Below are 17,671 nucleotides of genomic sequence, written 5' to 3' on the forward strand. Positions count from 1 at the left end.
AGCAAGTTAAAACAATGGACGTAACCCACTTTTAGCTTGTTACGAGTCAGAGAGATTTATCATAGATGAAATTTTGTGAAACATCTTGCTATGTACTTATCGGATATGACGGCAGAAACTAGTTGATGGGCCGCGAGAAATGGCTTAACCTCTCTTTTGTACAGATTTTTCTGAAAATAAAAAGCAAGAAACCTAGCAAATACGAACTTGACTTAAAATAGCATAGTATTATACTGCAGGTAAGTTGCTGAGAGCACTATGATTGTCTCATATTGCATGAGAAGCTTAAAAAAATTCTCTCGAAGTAGCTTTGCCTAATAGAGAATTTGAATATTGCGCCGACTCTTAGCATTAAACTAACCAAAGTAGTTGACAGCTATTGATGTCTTCAACATGGGATATTTCTTGAGGGTAAACAGAATAAAAAAGAAGGTTTTGGTACTGCAGAAAATCCCCTTTTATGTAACGAATCATTGCAGAGCATTAATACCTTAATATTAATCTCTAATAAGGTATGAAAATGGTTTGGATGTTGTTTTCTGCTGGGCAGATAAATATTAAGCCGATGCATTATGGGTACATTAAAAAATATGGTGGCACAAATCGGAAGTTAGAAGTAAGGATAATTTTTTAAGCTGATAAAACGACAGCTATCGTAGCAGGGTTGCGGGTCTTATAGGACTCATATGGTATAAGCACAATTCTCTTCTTTCTTGCAGAGATATCAATTTAATCTAACCTGTTCATATTGGGTTTCATACCACACATTAAGACTTTATTTCGAACGTCCCTACACAATAATTCTCATATCAGCAATATTCTCACTTACAGCAAATTCCGGATCTCATTCTCTTCGTGAAATTTAACGCCTTACTTTGCAATATTTTTTCTTCCCCCATCCCACACTTTATTCTAGCCAACGCATCTGTTCTAATATGCATTCTCTTTTCTTGCTTCTTTCCTTTTTTCGTAATCAACAGGGCATGTTGGTGGTTGCGGCATCACCGAGGAAGTTTCCCAATGGATGGAGAGCATACAAAATTCTGCCGTCGAAGAGTTGCCAGAACCGATGTCGAAGGACGATGTTAGCCAACAAAAGCAACAGCACAAATTAATCAAACCGAACAGCGCGCGAATGACACAAACGCAAGATGCTGCAGAACAAGCCGGAGATAATGCTGCACAGCCGACAAGCAAGAAGCATAAAAAACCTACTGCCGCATCAGCAACAGCAACAGGCGGAACAAACGCGCAACAGCGTCCACCGAAAAAATACTCAAGTCCTACAACAGCCTCAACGACGTCGTCGTTGCCAACAGCGGGCGGCAACTCAAGGACAGCCAGCAGCATCGTTGGCGAGGATGACTTCAAATATCCTTATCAAAAATACTCCAAAGCTGCAAATTTTCGCTTCGATGACGACGGTGACGCGTGGCGGCCATTTTCGCCGAAGGCACAATCCGATGATATTTATGGCCTGCCAAGCGGCAGCGGTAGCGGCTACTCTGGCGCATTTTATGACCCGGAAACAGGGCGCAAGTATACGCCGCAAAACATGGATCGTGACGAATGGCATGCGAAGGTGCATGAACGTGTGCGTCGCGCTACCGCCGCTAATCCGAATGAGAACAAGAATACCTGTTCACTGTACATACAAACGGATCCGTTGATTTGGCGGCACATACGCGAAGGAATTGCTGATGTAAGTATAAAATAGACGTAAATACTTACTTTGCATAAGTGACTCCAAGGGTGTGCATATTTATGGGTATATACCCCTGTAGAGGAGCCACTGGTTCTGCATAAAATTGGTTACTAGTTTGCATATTTTTCCTGTCGTATGAGAAACGGTTGTTCCAAAAAGTACACATTGGACAAGTTGTTTTCAAGAATAAATCAAACGCGTATAATTTAATGTTGTGGCCTAAATTCATATTATAAAAACAAGAGATATACTTTAAAATAATTTCGGGCAAGTGACCGCCGCGGCTAGCTTGACTAAATTCGAGTCGTTAGACGCAATTGTCGACCACAGCAACGACGCGCCGAATATTCTCTTCCGAGACGGCAATAGCCTCGAGCTTATCTGTTGACTACGTCCAGCGGTGTTAAATCGTACCACCTTGTAAGCCACTGAACAGGCCTATGACGCGAGATTTTGAGCTCACCAAGACTTTGCTTCAATAAATTGAGTGGTATGTATTGGAACCACAAAGGTCATCCGCATCAACATCCTACAATTCAGGTACAAAAAAGTTAATAATATTGACTCTATAGCATTCTTCATTCACTGTAACATTATGGTCGGCTTCATTTATGAAGAAATGTGGACCAATGACTCCCTCTGCCCATAGAGCACAACAAGCAGTGACGTTTTGAGGCTGTAAGGCTGTCCGAATAGTAGTTTCTGGTTTATTACCACTTCTTATACGACAATTTTTTTCATTAAAGCCGACGAAAATTTTTTTGTGGAAATCAGTTTCGGTGGCCATTTCTGTTTGACCCCATTCACCCAACATGTGACGCCCTATAGGTATTTCGGCTTCAATTCTTGCTCGAGTTGGATTTTGTAAGCCCCCAATAAATTTCTTTTTCTGTTCCTTCCACAAAATCGTCCATAAAGTGCAGGGAACAGCTCCGATTGCTGCGCACGATAGCAGATTGACTCATTCGGATCTTCGTCGACACAACTAAAAATAACACTCTTATAATAATTCCATATAACTGACTTAATATTTGTAAGGTACTTACTTGTAGTTTCTGATAACCATATTGTCCTTTCTATAGGGTGATCTCTAAAGAAAAAAACTTCAAATATAACGGAGAATGTCTATTATCATTCGAAAGAACATTTTTTGTTATTTAATTTTTGAAGATTGTTGGTTTCAATCTTCAATGACTCGTTCGAGCATTTCGATGGGTAACTAGCGAATGACACGTTTGCTCCAAGGCCTACATCGAAGCGATATTGTCCACATAGACTTTAAACTTTACGTATCGTTACAGGAAAAAGTCTTACAGTGTATTATCTTGGTTGCCAATCGACCGGCCCAAAACTTGAAATTATCTTCTCACCGCAGTGTTCTCTCAATAAAAGTGGCGCCGTCTTTTTGTAACCATATGTCGCCGAGATCGCAAGTTTCAATATCAGGCATCAAATAGTTGGTTACAATGGCGCGAGAACGATTTGCTTGTTTACATATTCATTGAAACAGGAATGGGCTCCATCGCTGAACAAAATTTTACTCGAAATCGTTGGATCTTCTTGGAACTTTTCAAAAGCCCATAAGTCAAAGCGATATCGCTTGGGCTGGTCGAGCGGCGACATAAAATGCGCCAAGTCGTTCCACGGTCTTCATGTATACTCTCAGCTACGGCTGCTATATTTTCTTTGTGCGCGCTGGACGTCGTCTATTCGGTCAAATATTAGCCAATAACGAATGCTGGGTCTCATGATGGGTGATAGTGTTGCGAATAGTACGCTCAGAATGCCAATTATGTTAACCATAAGTTGAGCTAAGCGCCCGAAACACATTCTTTACAGAACGTGAATTTTCGTAATAAAGTTGAACGATTTGTAAACGTGGTTCCGGCGTAGTCCTTCCATGATGAAATGACAAACACTAGTGAACAAAAATAACATGACAGCTTGATACGACTCACACGTGATCTGTCAAAATACTGCGTTTTCAGAAAGTACCTCTTCTTGGATCACTCTCTTCCGAGGAAAAATGGGAATGACAAAAATTTTATTCGTTTAACTACATTACCTCCAAACTCGATAGTTTTTTGGTCAGTTTACGGTTATTCCACCTTCGATAAAACTAATTGGCATCGTCTTCAATTTTTGTAAATCTTTTTGCAGACTTTTTAGTAAACATTTTCCTATAACTTTCGAAAAGTTTTTACTCTACTATTGGTGATTGGAACAGTCTAATAGTATAGCCGGCTATTTTTTGTAATCGTTAAATGGAATGCTTCAAATAGCTTCTGGATTATTATTTGAGCTTTTGTTGTAGCACCGGGAGTTTTTATATTATGTGAAGAAGAGTAAATTCTTCAAAAACCCTTTAAGAGTGGGCGTGGCCCCCCCTTACTAAGTTTTTTGTACATATCTCGGAAACTACTATAGCTATGTCAACCAAATTCTATAGAGTCGTTTCCTTCAGGCATTTCCATATATAGTTCAAAAATGGAAGAAATCGGAAAATAACCACGCCCACATCCCATACAAAGGTTATGTTGAAAATCACTAAAAGTGCGTTAACCGACTAACAAAAAACGTAAGAAACACTAAATTTTACGGAAGAAATGGCAGAAGAAAGCTGCACCCAGGCTTTTTTTAAAAATTGAAAATGGGAGTGGCGTCGCCCACTTATAGACCAACAACCATATCTCAGGAACTACTGGACCGATTTCAATGAAATTCGGTATATAATATTTTCTTGACACCCTGATGACATGCACGAAATATGGGTGAAATCAGTTCACAACCACGCCTTCTTCCAATATAACGCTATTTTGAATTCCATCTAATGCCTTCTCTGTATAATACGAGTATATACATTAGGAACCAATGATGATAGCGGAATAAAACTTTACACAAATTCGGTATTTGAAAAATATATAAATGACGGATAATGAAAACTTTATCATGCGAGAGTATAAAATGTTCGGTGACACCCGAACTTAGCCCTTCCTTACTTGTTTTGAATTAGTTTTCTATTAAATTACTTTTTAATGATTTTTGTTCTCCTACGAGAAATTTGTTTGTTTCCTCTCTTGTCTAATCCCCTTGTTTTTGTAATTGTTTATCCCTCAAACGCTGACTCCGAAATATCGGCTTGTTTATTTGTTTTTTTTTTAACGGCAATTTTTGCATAAGTTCACTACCCGCTCGGATGTTCAGCTCATGCGATTGACAGTAGATACCTGTAGTCGGATAAAATGGTGGGGTAAAGTGAAAAAATCGTTGTGTATGCGGAATGATTTAATGGCGTTTTAAAGGCATATGGTGTGTATTAACTTGAGTGGGTGGCGGAAAAAATTGTAGGCAGGGGAGAGTTGGGTCAATGGTAAATGCAACCTGAAAGCGACGTGATCTAAACATTTTTAATACTGAACCATCATCAGTCGTAACAATTTTTTTGAGAGAAACGGAAAAATAGAAATAAAATAAAAAATTAAAAAAAAAATAGAAATAAAAATAAAAATATATTTTTTGATACCTACATATAAAGAAGTGATTAATAAGAGTATTTTATCAAAAAGAAACGTTTAGATATCTATACTTGTAAGTAGAGCCCAAAGGAAGTTAAAAGTTGAGAGTACAATTAAGTACGAGGTGTTTTCAAAAATTTTAAAATCAAAATTGAGTGGTTTTGGTTTGGTAATGTCAAATGACGGCTAGTTCTAAAGCGACAACATTAAAGTAGACAAAGTAATAAATATTTTTTACAAAAAACGAAAGTTCCCGTTCTTTTTTGAACAAATCTCATATGTCAAAATGAATTTTAAGCCAGGACCAGAAGAAAACAACACTTAGTTTTTACTAAGTACTTACACATCACACATAAAGTTGAACGTCAATTCAGTGGTGGTATTTCCTCTATTTATCTTCAAATTAGTAAGCACACAGGCCAAAAAGGTCTCAACCAAGCGCGATTATTTCATTAGGTAACCTGTTTAGAAGGAAAGCTATCCTAACTAATATTTTGGAATCAACTTTTCATAGAAACTGTTGAATATAACCGAGGTGCCTCGAAATTAACAAGTTGAGCTTTAAGGTTATAGAAACTTATGAACGGTTTATGGATTTATGTAAATATTCTTCTTCTTCTTCTTCTTAATTGGCGTAGACACCGCTTACGCGATTATAGCCGAGCTAACAACAGCGCGCCAGTCGTTTCTCCTTTTCGCTACGTGGCGCCAATTGGATATTCCAAGCGTAGCCAGGTCCTTCTCCACTTGGTCCTTCCAACGGAGTGGAGGTCTTCCTCTTCCTCTGCTTCCCCCGGCGGGTACAGCGTCGAATACTTTCAGAGCTGGAGTTTTTCGTCCATTCGGACAACATGACCTAGCCAGCGTAGCCGCTGTCTTTTAATTCGCTGAACTATGTCAATGTCGTCGTATATCTCGTACAGCTCATCGTTCCATCGAATGCGATATTCGCCGTGGCCAACGCGCAAAGGACCATAAATCTTTCGCAGAACTTTTCTCTCGAAAACTCGCAACGTCGACTCATCAGTTGTTGACATCGTCCAAGCCTCTGCACCATATAGCAGGACGGGAATTATGAGCGACTTATAGAGTTTGGTTTTTGTTTGTCGAGAGAGGACTTTGCTTCTCAATTGCCTACTCAGTCCGAAGTAGCACCTGTTGGCAAGAGCAATCCTGCGTTGGATTTCCAGGCTGACATTGTTGGTGGTGTTAATGCTGGTTCCTAAATAGACGAAATTATCTACAACTTCAAAGTTATGACTGTCAACAGTGACGTGAGTGCTGGAAGTCGCGAGTGCGACGACTGTTTGTTTGATGACAGGGATATTTCGTCTTGCCCTCGTTCACTGCCAGACCCATTTGTTTTGCTTCCTTGTCTAGTCTGGAGAAAGCAGAACTAACGGCGCGGGTGTTAAGGCCGATGATATCAATATCATCAGCATACGCCAGCAGCTGTACACTCTTATAAAAGATGGTACCTTCTCTATTAATTTCTGCAGCTCGAACTATTTTCTCCAGAAGCAGGTTGAAAAAGTCACACGATAGGGAATCGCCTTGTCTGAAACCTCGTTTGGTATCGAACGGCTCGGAGAGGTCCTTCCCGATTCTGACGGAGCTCTTCGTGTTGCTCAACGTCAGTTTACACAGCCGTATTAGTTTTGCGGGGATAACAAATTCAGACATCGCGGCATAGAGGCAGTTCCTTTTCGGGCTGTCGAAAGCAGCTTTGAAATCGACGAAGAGGTGGTGTGTGTCGATTCTCCTTTCACGGGTCTTTTCCAAGATTTGGCGCATGGTGAATATCTGGTCGGTTGTTGATTTTCCAGGTCTAAAGCCACACTGATAAGGTCCAATCAGTTTGTTGACGGTGGGCTTTAATCTTTCACACAATACGCTCGATAGAACCTTATATGCGATGTTCAGGAGGCTAATCCCACGGTAGTTGGCACAGATTGTGGGGTCTCCTTTTTTATGGATTGGGCATAGCACACTTAAATTCCAATCGTTGGGCATGCTTTCGTCCGACCATATTTTACAAAGAAGCTGATGCATGCTCCTTATCAGTTCTTCGCCGCCGTGTTTGAATAGATCGGCCGGCAAACCGTCGGCCCCTGCCGCTTTGTTGTTCTTCAGGCGGGCAATTGCTATTCGAACTTCTTCATGGTCGGGTAATGGAACGTCTGCTCCATCGTCATCGATTGGGGAATCGGGTTCGCCTTCTCCTGGCGTTGTGCGTTCACTGCCATTCAGCAGGCTGGAGAAGTGTTCCCTCCATAATTTAAGTACGCTCTGGGCATCGGTCACTAGATCACCTTTGGGGGTTCTACAAGAGTATGCTCCGGTCTTGAAACCTTCTGTAAGCCGCCGCATTTTTTCGTAGAATTTTCGAGCATTACCCCTATCGGCCAGCTTATCAAGCTCTTCATACTCACGCATTTCGGCCTCGTTCTTTTTCTGTCTGCAGATGCGTCTCGCTTCCCTCTTCAATTCTCGGTATCTATCCCATCCCGCACGTGTGGTGGTCGATCGTAACGTTGCGAGGTAGGCAGCCTGTTTTCTCTCCGCTGCGACACGGCACTCTTCATCGTACCAGCTGTTATTTTGCACTTTTCCCGTCCCACAGTTCCCTTATACCGAGTTGTTGACGAGTGCTCTCAGAGAGCAGGAGTGCAAGCCGAGTAGAAAATCGTTCGGCTGTCTGTTGTAATTGCAGCTTCTCGACGTCGAACCTTCCTTGTGTTTGATGGCGTGCGTTTTTTGCTGCACAGAGGCGGGTGCGAATCTTGGCTGCAACAAGATAGTGGTCCGAGTCGATGTTAGGACCTCAGAGCGCACGCACATCTAAAACACTGGAGACGTGTCTTCCGTCTATCACAACGTGATCGATCTGGTTGGTAGTTTTTCGATCCGGAGACAGCCAGGTAGCTTGATGAATCTTTTTATGCTGGAATCTAGTACTACAGATAACCATATTTCGGGCCCCGGCGAAGTCAATCAGCCTCAACCCATTTGGGGATGTTTCGTCGTGGAGGCTGAATTTACCGACCGTAGTGCCAAAAATACCTTCTTTGCCCACCCTGGCGTTAAAGTCGCCAAGCACGATTTTGACATCGTGGCGGGGCATCTTTCATAAGTGCGTTCCAAGCACTCATAAAAGGCATCTTTGGTCACATCGTCCTTCTCATCCGTCGGAGCGTGGGCGCAGATCAGCGATATGTTGAAGAACCTCGCTTTGATGCGGATTGTGGCTAGACGTTCATTCACCGGAGTGAATGATAGTACTCGGCGACGGAGTCTCTCTCCCACCACGAATCCCACACCAAACTTGCGCTCCTTTATATGGCCACTGTAGTAAATGTCACAAGGACCTACTCGTTTCTGTCCTTGTCCCGTCCATCGCATTTCTTGGACGGCGGTGATGTCAGCCTTTATTTTCACGAGGACATCAACCAGCTGGGCAGCGGCACCTTCCCAATTAAGGGACCGGACATTCCAGGTGCATGCCCTGATATCGTTGTCCTTATTTCGTTTGCCATGGTCGTCATCAAAAGAGGGGTTTCTCATCCGAGGCTGTTTGTCGCTTTTCATTGGGATAGGCTTTTTACGTGGCGGGTCCCAAACCCAGCGCACAACCCTATGCAGGGGGATGTTTCGCCTTCTCACTTTAGCTCACCTTCGAACGGATGTTCTTAGGCTACCCAGAGGATACTTGGTCAAAGACCGGAAGTCGTGAGCTGCTTGAGTCATATGTAAAAGAATCGTTTCTGGCCACTCCCAAGTGAATGGCGATCAGAGAACTTTCCTCACTTGCGTGAACTTCTACACATGACCCCATCCTCCATGCGTGGAAAAAATAGAACAGATATTTGCTATTTTACACCGTCGGATTTTTCAAATTCTTAACCTCATTTCCTCTTACTTTAATGGTTTTCAGTTTTAAAAATTAGATCCAAAAGTGGAGACTTCCTAAGCAAATATTGTTAAGACTGCATTAAGATAGAGATATGTATATCTGCAGCATGCCTTGCAAACCCAGCTCATAAGCTATTCAATTACTGGGTACAATAGGATCTTTTGTTACCGTTGACAATATTCTAAAAACGTAAGATTGACTGGCTTTGCGGAGGGTTGTAAAATTTTTTTTACAAAAATTGCGACTTGGAGTTTTCTACTCTGAACGGGGTATATTAAGTTTACCACTTTGTAGTCAAAAGAAAGCCTTATAAAATATAAATAAATGATAAGCGCGAAGAGTTGAGCCGACTTAGTAATGGTCGTCTGAATGTCTGCATATACGGGACAATTCCCTCAGTTTTGAGATACCGTTCTGAAATTTTGCTAACGTTCTTTTATACTCAACGAGCTCCTCATTTGTTCGAACCGATATCGGATCACTATAGCATATACCTGCCATACAAACTGAACGATCAAAATCAAGTTCTTGTATGAAAAATGTTTATATTTGACAAGATATCTTCACGAAATTCGTAATAGTGGAATATAGTCTGAGGTAACGGTACTATATTCAAAAAAAATTTTTAGATCGAACCATATAGCAACCATACGAAATGAACGATTGTTCTTTTTTTAACTTTTTTTATTTATGAGTACACAGTTAACCTCTGTTTTTGTTTATAAATATAAAAATTATTGAGTTTACTAAGTTCATTGAATTTTCTTGAACTTACAGCATGATCGTGGCCGCAAATATGAGGTTGACGTAAAGACGCGTGAAGAGATCACTTCATTAATCGCACATCATGTAACTGCCGTTAATTATATATATCGCAATACGAAATTCGATGGACGTAGCGAGCACCGCAACATACGATTTGAGGTTAGTTTTGAGTAGATCAAACAAAGATGATTAAAATGTAATTAATTGTTGACATTTTCCAACACCGACCAACAGGTGCAACGCATAAAAATCGATGACGACTCCGCTTGTCGCAATTCATACAATGGTCCGCACAATGCCTTCTGCAATGAGCACATGGATGTGTCGAACTTTTTGAATTTGCATTCGCTGGAGGATCACTCTGACTTTTGTTTAGCCTATGTGTTCACTTATAGGTGAGTAGAACGGGGGACAAAATTTAACGAATAAATAGTAATTGTGAAAATTCGCTTACACAGAGACTTTACCGGCGGCACGCTGGGCCTAGCTTGGGTAGCCAGCGCCTCTGGTGCTTCGGGTGGCATTTGTGAGAAATTCAAGACTTACACCGAAACCGTCGGTGGGCAATATCAAAGCACAAAACGCTCGTTAAATACGGGTATCATAACATTCGTCAACTATAATAGTCGTGTGCCGCCGAAGGTGTCACAACTGACGCTGGCGCACGAGATCGGTCACAATTTCGGATCACCGGTGAGTTGCAGTTTCATGTGTTTTTTTTGTTGTTTTCCGCTTTTCTTCAAACCTTAATTTTTAAAATTAATATATTTGCAGCACGACTATCCGCTGGAATGTCGTCCTGGCGGTCTCAACGGAAACTTTATTATGTTTGCTAGCGCGACCTCTGGCGATAGACCGAATAATTCCAAATTCTCACCGTGTTCCATACGCAATATCTCCAATGTACTCGATGTTTTGGTGGGCAATACGAAACGTGACTGCTTCAAGGTATCGGAGGGCGCTTTCTGTGGAAACAAGATCGTCGAATCCGGCGAAGAGTGCGATTGTGGTTTCAACGAGGAGGAATGCAAGGACATTTGCTGCTATCCACGTATCATCAGCGAATACGACCTATCGATGAACAGTTCGGCGAAGGGTTGCACGCGTCGCGCCAAAACGGAATGCTCACCATCACAGGGACCTTGTTGTCTGTCGAACTCATGCCAGTTTGTGCCATCGAACAACCACCAGAAATGCAAAGAAGAGACGGAATGTTCCTGGTCGAGCACATGCAATGGCACCACAGCCGAGTGTCCGGAGCCAAAGCCGCGTGATGATAAAACAAAATGCAACAACGGCACTGCGCTCTGCATACGCGGTGAATGCTCTGGCAGTATTTGTCTGCTATGGAATATGACCGAGTGTTTCCTCACCTCGCAGGCGGTGCCGCATGTTGACAAGCGTCGCTTGTGCGAACTCGCCTGCCAGAATGGCAATGATACTGGCACCTGCCGTAGTACTAGTGAATTCGCGCATCAATTTGGACTGCCAGAGGGTGGCATTAACCTGCGGCCTGGTTCACCATGCGACAACTTCCAGGGCTATTGTGATGTATTTCTCAAATGTCGCGCCGTTGACGCGGATGGACCGCTGGTGCGACTGAAGAATTTATTGCTGAATCGCGAAACTTTACTGACCGTTGCGCAGTGGGTCACCGAGTATTGGTACTATGTAGTTATAATGGGCGTTGGCTTTATAATTGTGATGGGCATATTCATTAAGTGCTGCGCCGTGCACACGCCCAGCTCGAATCCGAAGAAGCGTCGCGCGCGTCGCATTAGCGAAACATTACGCGCGCCTATGAATACGCTACGCCGCATGGTGAGTTCGTGATACTTTTATTTTTTAAACTTTTCGCTAAAATAAATCTTCAATTCACAGCAGCGTCATCACCAAGGGCGCGGTGCCGGACCACGCAGCATACCACCGCCTGCGCACGAACAACGCGGCGGCGTGGCGACCAACAGCCATCATCGCAGCGCGCATCCGCATCATTGGGACCGTCATCAGGGTGGTCACTCCGTGGTGCCACTGCCTACCGGCGGTCCACAACACAGTCACCATCACGCTTCAGGGCGTACATCAGCAAGCGGCGCAACAGCTGCAGCAGCAAGCGGGCGTGCGCCAGCTAATGGACGTGGCTCGCGGCCGTCAACGCGCCCCACGAGCGGTACACGCAGCACAACACATGGCGGGTATGCAGATGTGCCGCCACCTGGTCTTATAGTCGGTGGTGTAGCCACTGGCGTCAGTAGTGGTGGTGGTGTTGGTGTTGGAGTTAGTGGTGGTGTGCCCAATGGTGCGCTGTTAGTTAGCGGTGGTAGTGGCGGCGGCGTTGGTGGAGGGCCCAGCGCTGGTGTGATAGCACGTCAGCAAATGCCGTTGCCACTGCCGCCAACCGGCGCGGTACAAGCGCAACAACAACAACAGCAACAACAAGTGCAGGCAACGCTCTCGCAAGCATATTATGCGCCGCCGAAAGGTGTGTTTCCGCCGCCAGCGGCACAAAAGGCAAAACGCTCTGGCGCGCCAAAGAAGCGGCGCGCGTAGTTTTAGTTACAGTGCAAGTTTTTGCCTAATTTTCCGTTTATTTTTTTTATTGTTATTGCGTGCGCGCCTTTTAAATATTCGTTGAATTTTTTTGCGCACAAATTCAATAATATTTTAAATTTCTTTTATTTTTTGTTAATTTACCCAATTTTATTTAAATAATTTAATTTTCTTTTTTCAACACTATACAAACAAACAAATGTTCAAATCGTCAAACACAGCACCGGCCACCAAACGAAATAAATCCCGTAATCCAGCAGCACACACCTCTTCGGCTGCCGCTGCTAGGCGCTCTTCCAAAGAGTCGCCGCAGCGCGCACAGCAGGCCGTCGCCAAAAAAACCCGCAAGGTCGTTTACTGAACCCATATACGTGTACCCACAGATCTCCACACCACAACAAATGCTCTATATAGATATTTTTCCACGTTCTCACTCTCACCAAATTGGTATGACACACTTTTCCAAATCCCTTACAAATTATTTCGATTAACTCTTTCACTTCTTTAGCGTTTGTGCCACTTTTTATTAACTTCAATAATCGATATGCGATTTAAATTTTTTGTTGTTTTTGTTTCTTCTTTTCGTTGTTGTATTCATTTTGCCTGTGCAAAATACAAATTGAAATGTGTAGTTGTTTTGCAAGCAAATATTTTGTTGTTGTCGTTTGTTTGTACTTATTTTATTAAATGTTGTTGTTTTGTTTCAGCATGTACCAGCGTTTGGTTTTGTATACAAATATGAAAAAATTAAAAAAAACGGTTTATTATTGTAGAGATTTTGAGATTTATTAACACTTAAAATTTTTTGCGATTTTTTATTAACAAGTAAATGTACTAACACAACTAACCACTTTAATGCATGAATATCATATATATGTGTATACAAATATCATATATACATACATACTTACTACTACACTTTATTTAACGAATGACTGCGGATATGTTTTTTTTGTTTTTGTGCCCTATTGATATCTGAAATTTTGCCAGAATAGAGAAATGTGAACAAATTTTCTAGAAAGAAAAGAGAAAGAGAAATTGGCTAGATTATCGACTTTTTTCTCAGTATTCTTGAAGGAAATTTAAGTAGAAAAGAACATGCAGTTATTTGAAGATAGTTCCATTCTCGCGTTGAAAGAAATCGCTTATGGATAATTTTCTGCCACTAAAAAAAAAAATTTCTGGAGAAATAAACAATTATTTTGTTACCACAATAACAATCAAAGCCATAGGAAAAAAGGAGGGTCAGAAAGTGTCCGATTGGGAGGAATTTAATTTTATACAAAACTTCGATTTTAAAAACATTGAGCATGACATATGACTCCCACATTATATATGGCCATGGCAACATTATATTTCTGTTCATAAAACCGTAAAATCAAACTGAAAAAAAGAAGATGATACCTCTATCAATGATTTTCTTTACTATGAACAGAATATATTAAGTTTGCTACGAAGTTTGTAACACCCAGAAGGAAATATCACAGACCTTATAAAATGTACATATATATAGGCCATTTCATCCAAAACTTACATTAAAAAATTTGTTCTTTTTCGTGCAAACCAATTCTTCTTTAACACGTTGGCTGCCAATGCATCACGGGTGATATACATACGTCTTGTCCAAAACACAATATATACTTGAGTATATATATTTTTTTCGGCTCCTGGGAGTAGATTTTGTCTTGATCTCCGCATCGAAAAACCACCAACCAGATCGAACATGTTGTGATAGACGGAAGACACGTCTCCAGTGTTTTGGATGTGTGTGCGCTCCGAGGTTCTAACATCGACTCAGACCACTATCTTGTTGCAGATAAGATTCGCACCCGCCTCTGTGCAGCAAAAAACGCACGCCAACAAACACAAGGAAGGTTCGACGTCGAGAAGCTGCAATCATAACAGACAGCCGAACGATTTTCTATTCGACTTGCACTATTGCTCTCTGAGAGCACTCGTCAACAACTCGGTATGCGGGAAGTGTGGGACGGCATTTCAAGCTCCTTATGCACAGCTGCAACCGAAACCATTGGATTTCGGAAAATGCAAAGGAACAGCGGGGGAGCGCCGTGTTGCAGCGGAGAGAAAACAGACTGCCTATCGTGCGGGATGGGATAGATACCGAGAGTTGAGGAGGAAAGCGAGACGCATTTGCGGACAGAAAAAGAAAGAGGCCGACTTGCGTGAGTATGAAGATCTTGACAAACTGGTCGAAAGGGGTAAAATTCTACGAAAAAAGGCGGTGACAAACAGAAGTTACAAAACCGGAACATACTCTTGTAGAACCCAAGGAGGTGATCTAGTAACCGATGCCCAGAGCACACTTAAATTATGGAGAGAACACCTCTCCAGCCTGCTGAATGGCAGTGTAAGCATAACGGTAGGAGAAGGCGAACCCGATTCCCCAATCGATGACGGTAGAGCAGATGTTCCATTGCCCGACCATGAAGAAACTCGAATAGCAATTACTCGTCTGAAGAACAACAAAGCGGCGAGGCCGATGGATTGCCGGCCGAACTATTCAAGCATGTCCAACGATTGGAATTTAAGTGTGGTCTGCACAATCCACAAAACGGGAGACCCCACAATCTGCGCCAACTACCATGGGATAAGCCTCCTCAACATCGCGTATAAGATTCTATCGAGCGTATCGTGTGAAATATTAAAGCCCACCGTCAGCAAAATGATTGGATCTTATCAGTGTGGCTTTAGACCTAGCAAATCAACAACAGACCAGATATTCGTGAAATCGATACACACCACTTCTTCGTCGATTTCAAAGCTACTTTCGACAGCACGAAAAGGAGCTGCCTTTATGCCGTGATGTTTGAATTTGGCATCCCCTCAAAACTAATACGGCTGTGTGAACTGACGTTGAGCAACACGAAAAGCTCCGTCAGGATCGGGAAGGACCTCTCCGAGCCGTTCGATACCAAACGAGGTTTCTGACGAGGCGACTCCTTATCGTATGACTTCTTCAATCTGCTGCTGGAGAAAATAATTCGAGCTGCAGAACTTAGCAGAACGGGCAGATACAATCTTTTATAAGAGCGTAAAGCTACGTCAGCGTGATATTAATATCTCTCGCGAACTGGCTCTCACGTCACTGTTGGCAGTCATAAATTTGAAGACGTAGATAATTTCGTCTTCCTTGGAACGAGTATCAACACCACCAAAAATGTCAGCCTGGAAATCCAACGCGGAATGACTCTTGCCAACAGGTGCTACTTCGGACTAAGTAGGCAATTGAGAAGTAAAATCCTCTCTCGACAAACAAAAACCAAACTCGTATAAGTCACTCATAATTCCTGTCCTGCTATATGGTGCAGAGGCTTGGACGATGATAACAACTTATGAGTCGACGTTGCGAGTTTTCAAGAGAAAGGTTTTGCGAAAGATTTATGGTCCTTTGCGGGTTGGCCACGGCGAATATCGCATTCGATGGAACGATGAGCTGTATGAGAAATACGACGACAGTGGCATACTATAGGTCAGTGAATTGAAAGACAGTGGCTACGCTGGCTAGGTCATGTTGTCCAAAGGGCGCCACGTAGCGAAAAGAAGAAACGACTGGCGAGCTGTTGTTAACTCGGCTATAAACGCGTAGGCGGTGTCTACGACAGTAAAGAAGAAGATTATCTCTTATCACCGCGTCATCTTAAAAGCTTGTGTTTTCCAAAAAGGTTTATTAATGTTATTAAACCACTATCTAGAAAGCATTACAATCCTCTGCCGGTCTTCATGTGGCTGAAATTCAAGGGGCGGTGGGAGGGTAGATGTGGTTAGAATTAATGAAATGTCATGAAATGCTCACTGGCCAATCAATAAAGATAGCAGATTTTAACGCACCAGTCGACAAATAGATTGCACCACCAGGTGGCGCTAGATTCAAAAAGTCCTGTTTACTTTGGGAAGCACCTTGTATGTCAATCTTGACAAAATGTAAAGTACCACAACACAGCATTCTTCCCCACACATGTGGTAAACAAAATAATGTAACCAGAAACGGTTCACAATTGCTAGTTTGTCTACACATTTTTGAGATCAAACGAGCGCAAATAAATTTAAAATTTAATAACTTTTACCTTAAATACTGAAAATTTGAAATATTGAAAACGCAACCCTGCAAGAAATAACAAAATTAACCTGCGTGCCAGCAACTCATTTGAAGCAACCAATTTATTTTAATAACCGCAATGTATGTATGTATGTGCAATTATTTATTTTACTAATTTAAGTTAACGAAATTCATTATGAACATTTTTCCATCAAATAAAATTAATAATAATTATGCTAATTTGCTTTACTTTTCTCCTCAACGCCAACGCACAGCCGTCGTTCCGCAACCAGCAAATTATAATCGGCCGCCATCGCTGCATAATCCCGAGCTGTATGCGGATGCCTATGCCGCGCTGGGGCGGGGGGCGTATGAGGCGACCACACGCCCACCCAACAGCAAAGTTTGACAGCAGCAACGGCAGTCAGCAGAGCAGCAGCAGCAGCAGAAGCAGCAACAGCAAAAATCAACAGCAACAAAAACCACTGCAGAAACAACACAAAAATCAAATGAACTCAAATTAAATGTAAATGTACTTTTTACGCTAATTATTATTATATAAAGTAAACACAAAAAATTAATAAAAAAAAATTAAATTGAATAAAAAAGCAAGAAACAGAAAACAAAAAAAAAATACAATACAAAGGCAACAGAGAAACCAACAAAAAGTAAATAAAATACATAAATATACATACATATATATATTTTTTAAATTAATTGATATACAAAATACACAAAAAAGTACATAAAAATAATCAAAAAAATTAAAAGATATATGAAATAACAAATTGAGAGTAAGAAAACTAAAGTAAATAGTGAAAAAGTGTGTAAGCATAGGTAAAAATGTATATTTCGAAGTTGAATAAATTGCGATAAAAAAAGGCATAATACTAAAATATATAGTTAATACAATTTAAAATGTAAATTAAAAGTAAAAACAACAACAAATTGATATTTTGTGCAGAACATTACAAGTAAGAAAGTTAAGAAGCATAGTAAGCAATGTGTGTGTTGAAAGAAATACTTAGAAACCAAACACCAGCACGTCAAAAAGATTATAAAGCATATTGATAACAAAAACTGTAGACATAAATTTAATTTCACATCACTGATAAAACAAATAGATATGTAAAGTTCAATATTACTACTAATGAAGGGTATGGAGC

At 41.5% G+C, this 17,671-nt stretch overlaps 1 protein-coding gene across 3 annotated transcripts in view; it reads left to right on the forward strand.

Annotated features, from left to right (window-relative positions):
• LOC120767907 (disintegrin and metalloproteinase domain-containing protein 10) overlaps positions 1 to 16,990 on the forward strand; it is a 343,549-nt gene extending 326,559 nt beyond the window's left edge. The window contains exons 7-14 of one of the 3 annotated variants that reach the window (XR_005704721.1): positions 981 to 1,702; positions 9,911 to 10,057; positions 10,133 to 10,293; positions 10,357 to 10,591; positions 10,673 to 11,719; positions 11,780 to 12,380; positions 12,670 to 12,895; positions 16,781 to 16,868. Coding sequence is in view for 2 of the 3 variants with exons in the window: in XM_040094257.1 (XP_039950191.1) it covers positions 981 to 1,702; positions 9,911 to 10,057; positions 10,133 to 10,293; positions 10,357 to 10,591; positions 10,673 to 11,719; positions 11,780 to 12,380; positions 16,781 to 16,914 (3,047 nt within the window). In the remaining variant the exon portion in view is untranslated. Of the gene's footprint in view, positions 1 to 980; positions 1,703 to 9,910; positions 10,058 to 10,132; positions 10,294 to 10,356; positions 10,592 to 10,672; positions 11,720 to 11,779; positions 12,381 to 12,669; positions 12,896 to 16,780 lie in introns of all 3 variants that reach the window. The other 2 variants (XM_040094257.1, XM_040094258.1) reach the window with 2 other exon arrangements.
• The last annotated feature ends 681 nt before the right edge of the window (positions 16,991 to 17,671 follow it).

This window comes from Bactrocera tryoni, chromosome 2 (assembly GCF_016617805.1).
Source record: "Bactrocera tryoni isolate S06 chromosome 2, CSIRO_BtryS06_freeze2, whole genome shotgun sequence".
Lineage (NCBI taxonomy): Eukaryota > Metazoa > Arthropoda > Insecta > Diptera > Tephritidae > Bactrocera > Bactrocera tryoni.